This window comes from Cebus imitator, unplaced genomic scaffold (assembly GCF_001604975.1).
Source record: "Cebus imitator isolate Cc_AM_T3 unplaced genomic scaffold, Cebus_imitator-1.0 Scaffold256, whole genome shotgun sequence".
NCBI lineage: Eukaryota > Metazoa > Chordata > Mammalia > Primates > Cebidae > Cebus > Cebus imitator.
The window spans coordinates 944,854-965,419 of NW_016107571.1; the positions used below are offsets into that span (position 1 = coordinate 944,854).

Genomic DNA, 20,566 nt, shown 5'->3' on the forward strand with positions numbered 1-20,566 from the left:
AACATACAAAAACTAGTTGGGCATGGTGGCGCAGGCCTGTAGTCCGTGCTGAGGCACAAGAAGCGCTTAAACCTGGGAGGCGGAGGTTGCAGTGGGCTGAGATTGCCCCACTGCACTCCAGCCCGGGCAACAAAGTGAGATCCTGTCTCAAATAAATGCATAAATAAATAAATAAATAAGTTACTACTGCTTCTCTTAACATATATCTCTACATGATGATCAATGATGTGAGGACAGAGAAATACAAGGGCGATAATCTAAAGAGTGAGGGCCTAAAGAATTTCACTCATGACTCAGGCTACCCTTCTCAAAACATTACAGGAGCTAAAAAACAGAAACTGGGAAAAAAACTGAGTAGAACAGTCCTACAGAAGAACTAGAATGCAAATCAATACTATTAATAATAGAGTCTGAGCCAAGGACTGCCTTCAGGAAGTTGCTCATCACTAGATAAGTAAAAACAATCCCTTACTTTTGTGTAATATTAAAAATGTATTTGCATAATGAGAAAGATACTTTTCTATTTATTATCTCACTTTCAAAAAACACCTCCATGAGGCAGGTAGAACAGATATTTTCTTTCAATTTATTCCACCAATAATTAAATACTAAGCACCTGTGTATTAGTTACATGTACTTGTGACTAAGGATCCAAAGATGAAGAAAGTCTGTCTTATCTACTAAGCGCTACATGCCAAATGCATTCAATGTCAGGTAAGTGTTTATAATAGAGCTAAGCATATGTATAAGAGTGATCTGGGGGAGCCCAGGAAGGCTTCAAGGAGAAGCAACTTTTGAGTTGTATATTTAAGCATGGCAAGAATGGGTCAGACAGGAAGGCCAGACAATATGCAAATGCACAGAACCACAAAAGAACATGACGTATTTGCAAAATTGAAAGTAATTCTGGAGGGTCGCCAAGATGGCTGGGAGAAGACAACACCAGAATGCAGCTCCCAGCAAATGAGGTGCAGAGGGCTGGAGGACTTCCCGATTCCAAAAGACGTGCCAGGTTTGTTTCTGTGGGACTGATAGGGCAGGGAAGGAGCCGCCGGGATGAGAGCCGACCTGGGGGCCAAATCAAGACGGCGGTGGGGGGGGGGGGGAGTGCGGCCCCACCTGAAACATGCAGCTGGCTCGGAGGATCGGGGGACTTAACCCCCTCAGTGCTCCAATTCGGATCCTGCGCTTACCTCATCCCTCATGCAACCCACGGTCCACGAGAGCCCTGACAGACGGTGGGGCGCCGTGGGTAGTCGATGCAAATCTCAGCAGCGGCTACCGTGGGGTGCGGCAAGTTGTCGCTGGGACTTGGATGGGAGTTTGGACTAAGGCCAGCGGGACAGGCCGTCCCACAGGGGGAGGCAGCGTTGAAAGCAGAGAAACAGACCATAAGGCCCGGCAGGCCCACCCCCACAGAACTTAAACTGAAGCCCTGGCCAGAGAGCTTGACAGCAAATACACCAGCTTGACCCCAACCAGGAAGGCATCCAGCTGGGGAAGGAGACGGCATTAGGAAGGCAGGGCCAGTCTCACCTGCAAACAAACTCCAGGGAAGGACCACCCACCCAAAAACCTGACTGAACCTGAAAGAGCTCAGCAACGCCTTCTACAGGCCAAAAAAGATATAGCTCTAACTTCAACAGAAAAAACATACACTTAAGAGACTCCTGAAATCACCAACTTCAAAGATCAAAGGGAGATCAATCCACAAAGATAGGAAAAAAAACAAAACAAAACAGTGCAAAAAGGATGAAACCATCAAAGAACAGAACACCTCTTCACCTCCCAGGGATCACAACTCCTCACCATCAAGGGAACAAAAAAAGAGAACGAATTTGGTGAATTGACAGGCTTCAGAAGGTGGGTAATAACAAACTTCTGAGTTAAAAGACCTTGTTCTAACCCAATACAAAGAAACTAAGAACCTTGAAAAAAGGTTAAACGAAATGCTAACTAGAATAACCAGCTTAGAGAAGAACATAAACGACTTGATGGAGCTGAAAAACACAGCACAAGAGCTTCGTGAAACATACACAAGTTTCAACAGCCAAATCGATCAAGCAGAAGAAAGGATATCAGAGATGGATCAAATCAATGAAATATAACAAGAAGGCAAGATTAGAGAAAAAAGTGTGAAAAAAATGAACAAAGCCTCCGAGTACTATGGGATTATGTGAAAAGACCTAATCTACGCTTGATCGGCATACCTGAGTGTGACGGGGAGAATGAATCCAAGTTGGAAAATACTCTTCAAGATATTATCCAAGAGAACTTTCCCAACCTAACAAGGCAGGCCAACATTCAAATCCAGGAAATAGAGAGAACACCACAAAGATATTCCTCAAGAAGAGCAACCCCAAGGCACATAATTGTCAGATTCACCAGGGTTGAAATGAAGGAAAAAATCCTAAGGGCAGCCAGTGAGAAAGGTCGAGTCACCCACAAAAGAAAGACCATCACATTCACAGTGGACCTCTCAGCAGAAACCCTGCAAGCTAGAAGGGAGCAGGGGCTAATATTCAACATCCTTAAAGAAAAGAACTTTCAACCCATAATTTCATATCTGGCCAAACTAAGCTTCGTAAGCGAAGGAAAAATAAAATCCTTTACGGACAAGCAATTGTGAGAGATTTCGTAGCTACAAGACCTGCCTTACAAGAGCTACTGAAGGAGGTACTAAACGGGGACAGGAACAACCAGTACCAGCCACTGCAAAAACGTACCAAATGGTAAAGAACAATGACGCAATGAAGAAACATCAATTAACAGGCAAAACAACTAGCCAGTAACAAAATGGCAGGATCAAATTCAAACATAACAATATTAACATTGAATGTAAATGGCCTAAATGCCCCAATCAAAAGACAAAGACTGGCAAATTGGATAAAAAGTCAAGACCCATCAATGTGCTGTATTCAGGAGACCCATCTCACATGCAAAGACTCACAAAGACTCAAAATAAAGGGATGGAAGAAGATTTACCAAGCAAATGGAGAGCAAAAAAAAAGCAGGGGTAGCAATCCTAGTCTCTCATAAGACAGACTTTAAACCAACAAAGATCAAAAGAGATAAAGAAGGGCATTACATAATGGTAAAAGGATCAATGCAACAAGAAGAGCTAACGATCCTAAATATATATGCGCCCAATGCGGGAACACCCAGATACATAAAGCAAGTTCTTAAAGACCTACAAAGAGACTTAGACTCCCGCACAATAATAGTGGGAGACTTTAACACTACACTGACAATATTGGACAGGTCAATGAGACAGAAAGTCAACAAGGATATACAGGACTTGAATGCAGATTTGGACCATGCGGACCTAATAGACACTTACAGGACACTCCATCCCAAATCCACAGAATATACATTATTCTCAGCACCACATTGCATTTACTCCAAAATTGACAACATAATTGGAAGCAAATCACTCCTCGGCAAATGCAAAAGAACAGAAATCATAACAAACAGTCTCTCAGACCACAGTGCAATCAAATTAGAACTCAGATTGAGAAAAGAACTCAAAACCACACAATCACATGGAAACTGAACAACTTACTCCTGAATGATGGATGGATAAACAATGAAATGAAGGCAGAAATAAAAATGTTCTTTGAAACCAATGAGAATGAAGACACAACATACCAGATCCTATGGGACACATTTAAAGCAGTGTCTAGAGGGAACTTTATAGCAATAAATGCCCACATGAGAAACAAGGAAAGATCTAAAATCGACACCCTATTGTCAAAATTCAAAGAGCTAGAGGAGCAAGATCAAAAACACTCAAAAGCAAGCAGACGACAAGAAATAACTAAGATGAGAGCAGAACTGAAGGAGATAGAGACACACACAAAAAAACCTTCAAAAAATAAATAAATCCAGGAGGTGGTTTTTTGAAAAGATCAGCAAAATAGACAGACCACTAGCTAGACTAATAAAAGAGAAAGAAGAATCAAATAGACGCAATAAAAAATGATGAAGGGGAGATGACCACCAATTCCTCAGAAATACAAACTACCATCAGAGATTACTACAAACAACTCTATGCTCATAAACCAGTAAATCTGGAAGAAATGGATAAATTCCTAGACACCTGCACACTCCCAAGACTAAGCCAAGAAGCTGAAACCCTGAATAGACCAATAACAAGGTCTGAAGTCAGGCAGCTATTAATAGCCTACCAACCAAAAAAAAGTCCAGGTCCAGACAGGTTCACAGCCGAATTCTACCAGACATACAAAGAGGAGTTAGTACCATTCCTGTTGAAACTATTCCAAACAATACAAAAAGAGGCAATCCTCCCTAACTCTTTCTTTGAGACCAACATCATCCTGATACCAAAATCTGGCCGAGACACAACTGAGAAAGAAAACTACAGGCCAATATCCATGGTGAACATTGATGCAAAAATTTTCAGTAAAATACTGGCAAACCGAATCCAACAGCACATCAAAAAGCTTATCCACCATGATCAAGTAGGCTTCATCCCGGGGATGCAAGGCTGGTTCAACATATGCAAATCTATAAACGTAATTTACCACCTAAACAGAATCAAAGACAAAACCCACACGATTATCTCAATAGATGCAGAGAAGGCCTTCGACAAAATTCAACAGCCCTTTATGCTAAAAACTCTCAATAAACTAGGTATCAATGGAACATATCTCAAAACAATAAAAGCTATTTACGACAAACCTACAGCCAATATCATACTGAATGGGCAAAAATTAGAACCATTCCCTTTAAAAACTGGCACTAGACAAGGATGCCCTCTCTCACCACTCCTATTCAATATAGTATTGGAAGTTCTAGCCAGAGCAATTAGACAAGAAAAAGAAATGAAGGGCATTCAATTAGGAAAAGAAGAGGTCAAATTGTCCCTATTTGCAGATGACGTGATCGTATATTTAGAAGACCCCATCGTCTCAGCCCAAAACCTCCTTAAGCTGATAAGCAAAGTCTCAGGATACAAAATCAATGTGCAGAAATCACAAGCATTACTATACACCAATAACACACAAACAGAGAGCCAAATCATGAGCAAACTCCCATTTACAATTGCTACAAAGAGAATAAAATACCTGGGAATACAACTAACAAAGGAGGTAAAAGATCTCTTTAAGAACTACAAACCACTGCTCAAGGAAATAGAAGAGGACAAAAACAGATGGAAAAACATTCCATGCTCATGGTTAGGAAGAATCAATATTGTGAAAATGGCCATACTGCCCTAAGTAATTCATAGATTCACTGCTATCCCCATCAAGCTACCATTGACCTTCACAGAACTGGAAAAAAAACACTTTAAACTTCATATGGAACCAAAAGAGAGCCCACATAGCCAAGACAATCCTAAGCAAAAAGAACAAAGCTGGAGGCATCATGTTACCTGACTTCAAACCATACTACAAGGCTACAGTAATCAAAACAGCACGGTACTGGTACCAAAACAGAGATACGGACCAATGGAACAGAACAGAGGCCTTGGAAGCAACGCCACACATCTACGACCATCTTTGACAAACCGGACAAAAACAAGAAATGGGGAAAGGATTCCCTGTTTAATAAATGGTGTTGGGAAAACTGGCTAGCCATATGCAGGAAGCTGAAACTGGACCCCTTCCTTACACCTCATACAAAAATTAACTCCAGATAGATTAAAGATTTAAACATAAGCATGAACACCATAAAATCCCTAAAAGAAAACCTAGGCAAAACCATTCAGGACATAGGCACAGGCAAGGACTTCATGACTAAAACACTAAAAGCAATGGCAACAAAAGCCAAAATAGACAAATGGGACCTAATTAAACTTAAGAGCTTCTGCACAGCAAAAGAAACAATCATTAGAGTAAACTGGGAACCAATAGAATGGGAAAAAATTTTTGCAATCTACCCATCAGACAAAGGGCCAATATCCAGAATCTACAAAGAACTAAAGCAGATTTACAAGAAAAAAACAAACAAACCAACCCATTCAAAAGTGGGCTAAGGATATGAAAAGACACTTTTCAAAAGACAAATACGTGGCCAACAAACATATGAAAAAATGATCATCACTGGTCAGTAGAGAAATGCAAATCAAAACCACATTGAAATGCCATCTCACGCCAGTTAGAATGGTGATCATTAAAAATCTGGAGACAACAGATGCTGGAGAGGATGTGGAGAAAAAGGAACACTTTTGCACTGTTGGTGGAAGTGTAAATTAGTTCAACCATTATAGAAGACAGTGTGGCGATTCTTCAAGGATCTAGAAATAGAAATTCCATTTGACCCAGCAATCCGATTACCTAGTATATACCCAAAGGATTATAAATCATTCTGTCATAAAGACACATGCACACGTATGTTCATTGTGGCACTGTTTATGATAGCAAAGACCTGGAACCAACCCAAATGCCCATCGATTGTAGACTGGACAAAAAAAATGTGGCCCATATACACCATGGAATACTATGCAGCCATAAGAAACAATGAGTTGGTGTCCTTTGTAGAGACATGGATGAACCTAGAAACCATCATTCTCAGCAAACTGACATACTAAACACCACGTTTTCACTCATAGGCAATGAGAACACTTGGGCACTGGGAAGGGAACAACACTCACAGGGTTAGGTGTGGGGGGTGGAGGGGAGAGATAGGGAGGGACAGCAGTGGCAGGGGGTGGGGAGGTTGGGGAGGGATAACACCAGGAGAAATGCCTGACATAGGCAACAGGGCGGGGTGGGTGGATGGAGACAGCAAACCACCATGGCATGTATGTACCTATACACAACCCTACAGGATGCAGGACATGCACATGTACCCCAGAGCCCAAATACAATTAAAAAAGGGTACACATGGAATATGAGGTGAAAAGGAGAGGGAGTAGTGGGGTCAGAGCTCATAGGGAGACGTAAAAGTATAAGAGCTAAGACCAGACCTGGATTCAAATCCTGACTCTACCATTTACCTGTTGGTCCTACCCTCTCAAAGCCAGTTTCCTCTTCTATAAAATAGTTTTTGGAATAGGAATATCTATCTCAAAAAAGTGTTGTGAAGATTAAGAGAATTGATGTAAAATACTTAGCAAAGTCTCTAACAGATTAAACAAATGACTTAAGAAGTAGTGAATTATGCCATCGAAAGAATTTAGGAATTTATCTCACAGACAATAGAAGTCAAAAACTTTTTTTTTTTTTTTTTGGAGACAGTCTCGCTCTGGAGTGCAGTGGCATGATCCCGGCTCACTGCAACCTCCGCCTCATGGGTTCAAGCAATTCTCATGCCTCAGCCTCCTGAGTACCTGGGATTACAGGTGCTCATCACCATGCCTAGCTCATTTCTTGTATTTTTAGTAGAGATGGGGGTTCCACCATGTTGGCCTGGCTGGTCTTGAACTCCTGGCCTCAAGTGATCTACCTATCTTAGCTTCCCAAAGTGGTGGGATTACAGGCATTACACCATGTCCGGCCAGAAAATATTTCTTAAGTGAAGAACAATTAAGATTAGATATGGCTTAGAAAATCCACTGCAGTAGCACAATGAGGAAAAACTAGACTGAAATGGAGGAGGGAAAGACTAATTAGGAAATCTCTGAAAATATACAGGTAGGGGGAAAATAGGAACCTGAACAAAAGAAGGCACTGGAAGTAGGGATGAAGAAGGGACATTGATTTGGAAGTTATTTATAAGGAAGCAAAGAAATGATCAAGTAAAATGGAAGGGAAGTTTACTTGATCCAGGTTTCTGGTGTGAATGAGTGCACTGCGGGTGTAATCAACCAAGATTAGAAATATGGGAAGATGAAATGGTTTTTAGGAAAGATAATGATTTTAATTTTAGAACTGTCAAATTTTAGGTGAATGCTTCAAAAAGTTTAAATGATAGTTCCAAAGAGTGCCATGAAATCTGACAAACGAGTTATCTTAGCAAGGAGGAGTCTCATGGACATAAAAACTGAAACAAATAGTAGTGATTGAGGAGTAAACGAGAGGTGAAGCAGTGGAGATAATACAGGTTCTGTTTGGAGGAGACTTGGCAAAAAGGTTAAAAAATAGGATGGATGAAATAGCACTCAGCAATAAAATATAACAGAATTCATATAACATAGGTGAAATTAAAAAAAACAAACACGGGTGAAATAATGTCAAGTGAAAGAAGTATGTATGACTCCGTTTATATGAAATTCTAGAACACAATCAATAGTGACAAAGAGTAGATCAATGGTGGGTGAAGAGACTACAAAGGGACATGAGGAAACTTTTTTAACATTCGCTGAATTGTAAACTTAAAATAGGTATATTTTACTATATGCAAATTATATCTCAAAAAAGTTTATTAAAAAAAGATAGGTAGGATACTAGATAGAAGGAGGTATACATAAAGATTTTCTTAAAAAGAAAGATGTAACTTGGATATTTTCCTTTTCTTAGGGGAAGCAGTTCATGGAGGGAGGCTGGAGATCCAAGGAACAACTAACGGCGTAGGAACTTAAAGCAGATGGGCTCTAGAGCAGTGGCTCCCAAAAGTCAGTCCTTCTTAGACTGACATTTTACGGCAGCCTATGAAAGCTGGTTCTATAGGTGAGATATTCTCCAGTACTCTCTAATCTTCTGTCCTTAACTAGTCTATCCCCTACCACGGATCAATCCAACCATCCATTTTCTCATGAGTGTAGTCAACGAATATCCTGGTAAGTACTGGTACTGATTGGTTTAATTACTGATTTATAATTACAGCCTTGGTTGGCCTTTAAATTTTATTTATTTATTTTTTTGAGACAGAGTCTCATGCTGTTGCCCAGGCTAGGGTGCAGCTAGAGTACAATCTAAGCTCACTGCAACCTCTACCTCCCAGGTTTAAGCAATTCTTATGCCTCAGCCTCCTGAGTAGCTGAGATTACAGGCACACACCATGACACCCAGCTAATTTTTTGTATTTTTTTTAGTAGAGACGGGGTTTCACTATGTTGGCCAGGCTGGTCTTGAACTTCTGGCCTCATGTGATCTTCCTGCACATGTTGTCTCCTCTTCCTGGAATACCTTTCCGCCTCCCAAAGTGCTAGGATTACAGGCATGAGCCATTTTGCCTGGCCTCAACATACATTCCACACCTCAGCAGTCAGACAAAACCTCAAAGTTTCCTTTTACCCACAATGTAATTTTTACATCTTGGAGCCTTTGCACATGTTGTCCCCTCTTCCTGGAATATCTTTCTGCTCCCTTTTCCAGATATCACCTCTTCCAAGAAGCTTCCCTAGTGCTTTAGTCTTAAGTTACATGTACTCACAGGAATCCGTTCTCTATGTGTTCCCTGCACTACACAGTATACTACTTGAATAGGAATAGGATTTTCTGTGTCTGTAGCCTGGCAACTAGCATAATGCCTGCTATATAATGCGTACTCAATATAATGCTGAATGAATTTTACTTTTCAAAACCAACTCCTTCATTCGTACCATGCCTTACCTCTTCTACAACTTTTCCATCACTATTCTAATCTCTCCTTTTATTTCTTTCTACATTTTTCTTTTTCTTTCTTTTCTTTTTGTTGTTTTTTTTTTTNTTTTTGAGATGGAGTCTTGTTCTGTTGCCCAGGCTGGAGTGCAACGGTGCGATCTCAGCTCACTGCAACCTTTGCCTCCTGGGTTCAAACAATTCTCATATCTCAGCTTCCCAACTGGGATTACAGGTGTCCACCACCACGCCTGGCTATTTTTTGTATTTTTAGTAAAGATGGAGTTTCATTATGCTGGGTAGGCTGTTCTTGAACTCCTGGCCTCAAGTGATCCACCTGCTTCAGCCTCCCAAAGTGCTTGGATTATAAGCGTGAGCTACTGCGCCTGGCTCTTTAAACATTTTTCTATATACTAGTTTCATCTCCATTTATATTTTCAAGACTTTTCCCTTAAAAACACATACTCCTTTTCTTTAATGCTATCTTCTGCTGACACTAATCAAACTTCTTGAAAAGCAGCATATTCCTGTTTTCTCCACTCATCACCTCCCTTTCATTCTTTTTATTTTATCTTATTTTTGAGACAGAGTCTCATTTTATCACCCAGGTTGGAGTGTAGTAGCACAATCTCAGCTCACTGTAACCTCCGAATCCCAGGTTCGAGCAATTCTCATGCCTCAGCCTCCCAAGTAACTGGGACTACATGCACACACTACCACACCTGGCTAATTTTTGTATTTTTGGTAGAGACAGGGTTTTGCCATGCTGGCCAGGCTGGTCTCCAACTTCTGGCCTCAAGTGATTTGTCTGCCTTGGCCTCTCAAAGTGCTGGGATTACAGGTGTAAGCTACCTCACCAGGCCTCATCTTTAACTAACTGAATTCTGGCTTCTTCCAGCACTTTACTAAAGCTGCTTATTATTCAAAGACTATCAATAATTTCTTAAGAACTAAACATATAAGAATGTTATTTCCATGATCTATGTAGTCTTCAGCAATGCAAGCTATAATATCTGAATAAAAAACAATAAAGCAGCCAGGTGTATTGGCTCTCACCTATAGTCCCAGCTACTCAGAAGGCTGAGGCAGGAGAACTGCTTGAGACCAGGAGTTTAAGACTAGTCTGGGAAACACAGCAAGACCCCATCTCTAAAAAATTAAAAAACATTAGCCAGGCATGGTGTGTGTACTTGTGGTCCCAGTTACTCAAGGGGCTTGGGTAGAAGGACTGCTTGAGCTCAGAAGTTCAAGACCAGTCTAGGCAATATAGCCAGACCTCATCTCTTCAACAACAACAACAACAACAACAACAAAACAGAAAAATACCTCAATGTTTGTTGCATTCAGCTTCTCCTCCATTACTTGTTTGAGGATGATGAGTGAAGACTTGATGGCTTCTTTCAGAGTCATAGACTTGAAACAAAGAAGGCAAGAAGATGTCTATTAATTATACATAATCCCTCCTTCCTTCAAAGATTTTCCCTTCATCTCACTGAAGAAATTATTTAATAAGTATGTCAAACATCTTAATTAGTACGGTGCATTACAAGTATCTCCAGAACTCAAGTAAATGGCAAATAAGTGGAATACTTTTTCAGGAAAACCCCCAAAACCTGATTGTGAGCCACAGTAAAGTCACCAACCTTCATATAATAAGTAGTCTTTGAAGAAGGGGAAAGGGATATACTTCTCTTGCATACATTTGAATTCCTCTTTTAATTTAGAATATAATATTATTGGTGATACCCTATGAACAATAATGCCCAAATGATCTAAGGATCATCTAGCCCAATGGTTTAGAAAATTTACTTTTTACCCCATTTTGTATCCAATTTCCTCCACATGTAAAATTAATACCATTAGCAGCTGATGTGAGCGGGCATCCTTGTATGAACCACCTGAATGATACAACAGCCTTCAATCACACCAATGAGCTACCCAAAAGCAAATCTTCCCATCTCACAAAGAAAATATCAAATGCCCACTTGCTTCAAGAGCCAATTATAAAATGCTAAGTAAAGCTGAGAAATAGAGGATAAACGTATTATGGTACATCCACACCATGGTATATTACTTAGCCATCAAAAGAAAATATTGGTACAAGACAAATGGATCTCAAAAACATTCTGTTAAACAAAAGAGATAAAAACTGACAAATTCTTTAATTCCTTTTATAAAAAAGCACAAGAACAGACAAAACTAATGGACAGTAGTAAACATGGTTGCAAGGGAGGGAAAAAGATTGATTGGAATGTGGATGAGCATTTTTATTTTTTTAGTGGTGGAAAGTGGTTTTTTTTTTTTTTTGAGACGGAGTCTTGCCCTGTTGGAATGCAATGGCGTGATTTCAGCTTACTGCAACCTCCGCCTCCTGGGTTCAAGCGATTCTCTTGCCTCAGCCTCCCAAGCAGCTGGGACTACAGGCATGTGCCATCATGCCCAGCTAATTTTTGTATTTTTAGTAGAGACGAGGTGTCACCATGTTAGAAACAGGATGGTCTCAAACTCCTGATCTCATGATCCACCCGCCTTGGCCTCCCAAAGTGCTGGGATTACAAGGGATTACAGGTGTGAGCCACTGTGCCCGGCTTCTTGTTTTGCAATAGTCAAAACTCATAGAACTGAACTCTTAAGGTCTGTACATTTTATTATATGTAAATTGCACTGTGATTTTCAAAAAAATAGTACGAGTTGTGAGAATACTTAATTACCTTGTGGTAAACTTCTTGCAAGGAGCTCTGGGCACCCTCTGAAGCAGAGCCAATTGCTCGAGCATCACACTGTACAAAAGTCCCAGATGGGTCCATATGAAACCTGCAAAACCCCCAAAATGAGGACTAAAATGCTTAAGAGTGGTGGCACTTTATGTAACAAACATCTCACTAAAACAAAGTATAAATTCTTGGCCCTGCAGCCAGGAAACACCACTGAAATATTGAGGCACAGATATAAAAGATGTTCTATGTCTGGAGAAACCAGACATTTCAAAAAGTTTTTAAGAAAATTAGTAACTTCCTTAGGGATTTAGAATTATAGTATAGTATGTATAAATATGGTACTTGTTTATGCCTATCTTAGTAATATTTGAAAATGAGGATCAGATCAACATTCCAGAGCAAAGCTCTAAAACATACCCTGACTATAGTAACAAAGTTACTTCTAACTCCTTCCAGAATTAACGCTGGTTCCAATAGGAAAATTCTTCACAGAATCCCCACATTTGTGTTAACAGCATAGAATCACTAAGCTTTAGTATTAGAAGCCCTGTGTGTGTGTGTGTGTGTGTGTGTTTGCGTGTGTATGTGTGTATACACACATACATCTACAATAGCCCTTTTACAATAATTTTTTCTTTTTTTAATTTTAATTTTTTAACGAGACAGGGCTCTGTTATCCAAGCTGGAGTATAGTGGCACGATCATAGCTCACTACAGCCTCAAACTCCTGGGCTCAAGAGATCTTCCTGCCTTGGCCTTCAAGTAGCTGGGACTACAGGTGCATGCTAATACCTGACTAATACTCTACAATAATCTTCTCAGTCCCCACCCCAAATTAAAATAACTCTCTACAAAAGCATGAAGGAAAATTACAAAATGGTACTTACAGCTGGGGTCCTTTCTCATCAACTCCTCCAAACAACAATGCTACTCCAAAGGGACGAGACTAGAACCAAAAAGTAAGAGATATTAAGATAAACAGCTACGAAGTAAGGAGGTGAGAGGGGCTGGGAATGTTTATGTTTATAGGACAAATGTCCAAAGTCCCATAGAACAATAGGAAAACTCGACACAGGCGTCATGCTCACCATGGCACCTGGATCTGCATCTTCTTCTCCAAACTGGAGAGCTAGATTGGACACAGCTTGGGTCACACTCTCCACCGTCATTGTCTCATTGTAGGTGAACCAGTGGTTCTAGAAGAAGAGCAAGGCATGGAACACCCTTCTCATAAGGACATTAAAGCAGCCCACCATCTCACTTTCCTTTGGGATTGGAAACTGAAGGCTCAAATGTGGTTTTCTTAATTAACATTAACCCTGAGTACTTGGGAGTACATGAGGGGAAGAGAAATAGCTCTGGAAATAAACATATCACAAGGACTCTAAGCAACGATGGACAAGAAAATTACTGCCTTGAAAAAAGGGGTTATGCCCTCAAAGCACCAAGTTTACTCTTTTCAAAAACTAAAAGTGCCTCTTTCCGTCAAAGACTCTAGCTTATTCTGTTGATGTTTACGTTAAATGACTTATTCTTACATAAGTACAGACAGCAAACTTGCAAATAAGTGCAAAAAATTTTACCGTGTGATATATTTTTCTTACTAGCCTATCTCCAAGCAGCAGCTACAAAGTTAAAACAAACAAAAAACAGTATCCCTGACCAGTATTTGTCAGCTGCTACAAGTTATTACTCACCAAAGGAGGACTGTTACTTGCAAGCCTGGCAGCAAAGGCAGTTGAGGGGAGAATATCCTTTAACTATGTCCACCTCCTGCCGTGGTGCTCCCACAGAAAGTCAATTAGGAAACAATGCATTGCAATGCATGCTTTATATAAGCAAAGCCAAAAAAAGCAAGACACTGTCAGCACTACTGACCAGAGCTTCTTTAAAACTGCAATGGTTGGATGGCTAAACTCCAAGCCCCAGAAAGTTCTAACTGGAAATTCTACCCAAAATTACTCCCAAGAGCCATATCTAATATTGACACAGATATCTGCAGTATAGCTCAGGCAGCTATATAATAACTAAACAAGGAACTCAAGCATCCTGGTAAAAAGGAGATGATGCCAATTTTACCTGTGTCTCCACTCTGGCTTTATCAATTAAAGTCTTAGCATCAGCAATTAGCCCACTCATGGCACAACCTGCAATGTAAAATTGACAGTGACCCAGTGGCCAAATCCTTGTAGAAGTCTTTCATCCACTCAGGAAATCCTGAAATTCTGGAGTGGAACTATGGCAGCCATTCAGCTATCCCATAGTATTTTATACCCTAAAGATTAGATAGGAAATGATCTGCACTGAACCCGAGTATTGATGTTAGAAACAAAAAACCATCCACAATGACACAGAAGTCCAGGCAATAAAAATAAGTCCAGAGAAAAGCAGCTAACCAAACACAAATTTCCACATATTATATCCCTAGGCATCCCTTTAGCACTCTTTGTAGACCATGATACATTTTCAAACTAAGCAAACACTAATGCCCCAAGCTGAGAGACAAGGAAGAGATCACCTCACTATGAACTACAGTGGAGGACCCTCAAATAAATCAAAAGCCTTTTGCCTCTCTGTCCCAAACACAAAGCAACTAATTATATCAGAGAGAGTGTGCCTGATGGCCCAAGCCACCACGATTATAATTATAACTGTTGTTATTATTTTTTTTCCCCAGACAAGAGTCTCACTCTGTCACCTAGGCTGGAGTGCAGTGGCTCAATCTCAGCTCACTGCAACCTCCGCCTCCCGGGTTCAAGTGATTCTTCTGCCTCAGCCTCCCGAGCTGCTGGGACTACAAGCAGGTACACGCCACCACGCCGGCTAATTTTTGTATTTTTTTAAGAGACAGGGTTTCACCATACTGGCCAGGCTGGTCTGGATCTCCTGACCTCGTGATTCGCCTACCTCGGCCTCCCAAAGTGCTGGGATTACAGGCTTGAGCCACCATGCCCGGCTATAACTGTTATTTTACATGCCATAATTCAAATGTAAATCTCCAGCCTAAGTTTCTCTCCCAAGTTTCAGACATATAAAGCCAAATAACTTCCTTAATCTCTCTACTTGGATATATCACACACCCATTTCCCTTCTAGATCCCATCATCTTCCTTGGCCCTTATAACCAATCAGATCACGAGTTCTGTCAATCTCTACCTTCCTCTCCATTCTCTGGCTACTGTGTTGGTTAAAACCTTCATCATCTCTTTATTTGGACTATTACAAAAGTTTCTTAACTGGCCTCCCTGCTTCCAGTCTCAGCCTTTTTTAGTCTACCTTTAATATCATTATCAGAATGGCCTTTCTAAAATTCTAATGGAATCATATTACTTCATTGCGTAAAATCTTTCCCATCCATGCAAAAGGATTACATTGAAGCACTTTAGTGTGGTAAAAAAGGAATTTCACTCTCTGACCCCAGACTCATCTCTTGCTGCAGTTAATGTCACAGTCCTACAAAACTGCTTATGCCATGGTATTTTATATTTTACACTACAATGGCCTCAGTCATTTCTATTCCTTCTGACTAGAAAGCTCTCCCTTGCTAAACCCAGACACTTGTTTGCCTTGTGTACATTTCCTTATCTTTCAGAATTAAACTCAGCTCAAAATCACTTTCATGGAATCCTTTTCTGAAAGCCCCACTATCACTGACTCCAGGCAAAATAAATTATTTCCTCCTTTGTACCCCTACTGAGAACACACTATTATTGTCTTTCTTAATACTTTTGTCACTTAATTGCATTTACTTATTTACCACCACAATTAGACTGTATGCTCCTAGAAAACAAGTCTTATTCCTTTCTACATCCTGGTATCTAGCATAATGTCTGGCACACTGTAGGCTCTCAATTTGTACAATGAAGTGACACTGAACTACCTTCAAAAGACAAGACTCGAGTTAAAGAAGACACAATGTTCCAATCTTAAAATATAAAATCTCAGTTTCTATACATACATCTATGAAAGAGATAATATCAAGCTCCGAGAGTCACCACGGCATTTGGTTCTGATGCCTTTAAGCAATTAATTATTTTGCCAATGTTTCATTAATTAGATGACTAACTAGGTTAAGAAAATTTGGAGAGCCAAATAAAATGCCATTCTATAAATAAGTAGAACGACTCACCCTGTAATTAAAGCAGGGGAATTAAAGACCAAAAAAGGGGGTAGAGGGAACACAGAATAACAAAGACAAATCTGAAAACAAAGGAGGAAGACTGATCTAGTCAAGTCTATATTATTCTTATAATTCGTAGTCACTCCGAAGATCTTTGAGAATTCCTCTTTTCTCAATGGACACTCCAGCTTCTCATACATAATCCTGTGCTCTGGTGGCCTCTTACTAGGGCAAATACTGTGCATCAGTAAAGACTCAACCATCATAAGGAGCTGGCCTATGATTCAACCTTTGCATATTTCAACAACCATCACATTTACCAAATCTAAATTTGAGGGGAAAGGAACTTCTGGGAATAGGTTAAACATAAATGAGTCCTGCAACAGCCTTCTACTCCTACATTTACACATTCTGGACTACTGCCTGGAAAATAATAGCTAACAAGGGGATAACGTGTTTATTTCATAAACCTCCCTTGGAACATCATAGAGGACTAATTAACCTAAACCAGATCCTATAGAATAGCTTTCCTCCACTCCTTACCTATATGAGCATCAATCTCTACAATTTTCTCAATGCTGCTGGGCTCCATCAGTGGGGAGGTAATTCTCTTCTCCACAGCTAGGCACACACCCTCTGATGTTTGGATCCCAATGGCTGTAGAACCAAGCTAAAGAGAAACATGTTATGATTACCATATACAGGTCACATACTCACCAGATAGCTCTCTGTAAATCTTCATGATAGAAACTTCAATTGGCCACATCTTATAGGCAGAGAGAAGGAGCACCCTCATATACTGTAAATAATTAATATACTATTCTTTTTAATAGCAAGAACACTGATTTACAGAATTTTGTATTTCTAAAAAGTTCTTTTTTTCTCCCTTAAATTAAAAAAAAAATGTTTAATTTTTTTTTAATAATTTACCCAGGTAATTTCCAGAACCCCAAAAGAATAAGCTCAACGAAGTCTTGAACACATTGGAAAAATCCACTCTCTAATGCCAACATTTGGAGGAAGGAAGACTCAAAAGTTCTAAACATAGTGGGCAAGAAAGTAATAAAACTCTAATTTAGTCTTTTCTGGACCTGGTCTCTTTTCACCTCTGCCATCTACCTTGGTCTGTCCCAAGAGGTGATAGTCCCAAACTTCCCCGACCTCCAGAAAAGTAATAAAGGAAGGTAGGGAGGGATGAAAAGAACCACCATCACCATCACCACCACCAACACAAAATGATTAATTATTTAAGGTGGCTAGAAGTCACCTGGAATATACCTGGAACCTATCTCTTTATCTCTATGTACCACCCAGTCATCTACTTCTCTATACCTGTTTCTTGCAAAATTAGTATGACAATAACAATACCTACATCAAGGAGGGTAAACACAGTATGTATTATAAAATGCTTAAAATGGTGCCTACCACATAGGAACAAATGTTATTCTTATAATATACATAGATTACTTCAATAGCCTCTCTCATCTTTAATCTCTCTCTCCCAATGTATCTCTCATGTTACAGCTGACTGATCTAATAAAATGTTATTATCATTATATTTCTTCTTCTCTAAAGAACATTACCCTATATTGCTTATAACATAATATCCAAATAAGCTTCCAAAGCCTTCTTATCCTGATGCCACTTTTCCCTTCCAACTTCATTACTCATTATTCTCCAACAAAATCCCTCAGGTATAGCCCAACCCACTTGCTCAAGTCACATTATGTCCTACCCTTGCACCCCTGCTCATGCTGTCTTCCCTGGAATACACTTCTTCCTTCTCCCTACCCAAATTCCACTTATCAAAGCCTTCCCTAACTATGCTTTGTGCTTTGAATTCCCATTATATTTAATTACTTCTACAAAGTAATCACTGCCAAGTGTGAGCATTGCAAAGGGTTCCAAACAATTCCAAGAATCTTTATGTATAACTTGCTTAACATGTCTGTAGGCTGATTGTTTCACAGACAATATATTATTTTTCAAATGTGTTGTGACTTTATTTAGAAGTGTTATTAAATGTACACCAGCTTTTTGTCATGTATTTTCTTTTTTTTTTGAGACGGAGTTCGCTCTTGTTACCCAGGCTGGAGTGCAATGGCACGATCTCGGCTCACCGCAACCTCCGTCTCCTGGGTTCAAGCAATCCTCCTGCCTCAGCCTCCCGAGTAGCTGGGACTACAGGCGTGCGCCACCATGCACAGCTAATTTTTGTATTTTTAGTAGAGACGGGGTTTCACCATGTTGACCAGGATGGTCTCGATCTCTTGACCTCGTGATCCACCCGTCTCGGCCTCCCAAAGTGCTGGGATTATATAGGCGTGAGCCACTGCGCCTGGCCTGTCATGTATTTTCTTAATCGGCAGACACATGCATAACTACAGAAGATGAACTGTCAAAAATTTTTATGTAAAAAAATGAGTGCTCAAGTTGGGCATGGTGGCTCACGCCTGTAATCCCAGCACTTTGGGAGGCTGAGGCAGGCAGTCTGCACAAGTCCAGGAATTCGAGACCAACCCTGTTTCTATAAAAAATACAAAAAGTAGCCAGGCATGGTGGTGTATGCATGTACTCCCAGCTACATGGGAGGCTGAAATGGGAGGACTGCTTGAGCCCGGAAGGCAGAGGTTGTAGTGAGCTGAGATTACACCACTGCACTCCAGCCTGGGCAACAGAGTGAGACCCCATCTCAAAAAATAAATAAATAAAAGAGTGATCATATTTCTAGTTAAAGGTGCAGACTAAAGACATACATTAGCTCTACTACTTCCTTAAGTCTATTACTGTATGATTAAAGGACTTTTAAAAAGGCATAAATCCACTATAACAGAGAGTGGGGGAAGACACAGTAATAAAACTTTGAAGCTAAAAAGAAGATAGGTTAGTGATACCTGGGTAATCCAAATCCTAAACCAGCAGTAAAGAAAGTAAAGAAACAACCAGATTTTATCACAGGACCTCAAAAAAGAAAATGGTGGTAACAAGGACCTCTGGAAATGGAAATGAACAAGGAGCTAATTCAATGTTTAAGAAACAGATTCTTAGATCCTCTCTCCTATGCTGTAGAGCTAAATGACTGCACCACTCCCACTCCTGCAGAAGACTCCAGGCTTACTCTCTGGAGACCATAAAACAGAGGGTCTTTGGATTGGGGACACTAAGCACAGTCTAAGGCCAGAATAATGTACTCAAAATGGGATAAATACGTACAAATTTACAAACATAATGTTAAGAACCTCAGTCTTCTTTCCCTACTCAGCTCTCAGAAGCCAGTAGCCAGAAATACCCTCCCGGAATGAAATCAGAAGAGGCAGTTTTCTCCTGAGCAATGGTTTTCAAACTTTTTGACCAAAAGCCACAGTAAGGAATATCTTTTATTTTATCTTATTATTATTGTTATTTTTTTGAGACAGAGTCTCACTCTATCGCCCAGGCTGGTGTGTAATGGCACGATCTCAGCTCACTGCAACCTCCACCTCCTGGGTTCAAGCAATTCCCTTGCTTCAGCCTCCTGAGTAACTGGGATTACAGGCACACACCACCATGCCTGGCTAATAAGGAATACATTTGATTTCATAACTAAAACCCACAAATAAATATAAATACCTAACAAAAACAAAATTTCATGAAAAAAACCCACTCACCACTACTATTGGCAAGGCATTCCGATATCTACTGCTCTGTCCCACTTAAAAAAGAAATGTGAGCCAGGACTGGTGGCTCATGCCTATAATCCCAACATTTTGGGAGGCTGACGTAAGAAGATCACTTGAGCCCAGGAGTTTGAGACCAGCCTGGGCAACATGGCAAAACTTCACCTCCACAAAAAATAAAAATTATCTGGGCGTGGTGGCATGTGCCTATAGTCCCAGCTACTCTGCGGCTGAGGTGGGAAGATCACTTGCGGCTGGGAGGTTGTGGCTGCAATGAGTTGTGATCGTACCACTGCACTCCAGCCTGGGTGACAGAGTGACACCATCTCAGAAGAAATGCTCCTCATGACCACCAAATTTATTTTAGTATCTCCTAACAGATCTAGCCCTGCAGTTTGAAAAACATAGCTCTAAAGAATATGATCAGTTCAAAATAGAAAAAAAAGTTTTTTAGACAGGGTCTCACTCTGTCACCCAGGATGGAGTGCAGTGGCACAATCACGTCTCGTGGAGCCCCAACCTCCCAGGCTCATGAGATCCTCCCACATAAGCCTCCAGAATAGCAAAGACTACAGGTGTACACTACCATACCAAGCTAATTTTTTTAATTTTTTGTGAAGACAAGGTC

General features: G+C 40.3%; 1 protein-coding gene across 2 annotated transcripts in view; it reads right to left on the reverse strand.

Annotated features, from left to right (window-relative positions):
- PSMA5 (proteasome 20S subunit alpha 5) overlaps window positions 1–20,566 on the reverse strand; it is a 29,721-nt gene that overhangs the window by 2,236 nt on the left and 6,919 nt on the right. For both annotated transcript variants that reach the window (XM_017499255.2, XM_017499256.2), the window contains 6 exons: window positions 16,826–16,952; window positions 14,243–14,310; window positions 13,252–13,359; window positions 13,051–13,109; window positions 12,158–12,260; window positions 10,773–10,859 (listed from right to left, as the gene is read on the reverse strand). In XM_017499255.2, the coding sequence (XP_017354744.1) occupies window positions 10,773–10,859; window positions 12,158–12,260; window positions 13,051–13,109; window positions 13,252–13,359; window positions 14,243–14,310; window positions 16,826–16,952 (552 nt within the window). The remainder of the gene's footprint in view (window positions 1–10,772; window positions 10,860–12,157; window positions 12,261–13,050; window positions 13,110–13,251; window positions 13,360–14,242; window positions 14,311–16,825; window positions 16,953–20,566) is intronic.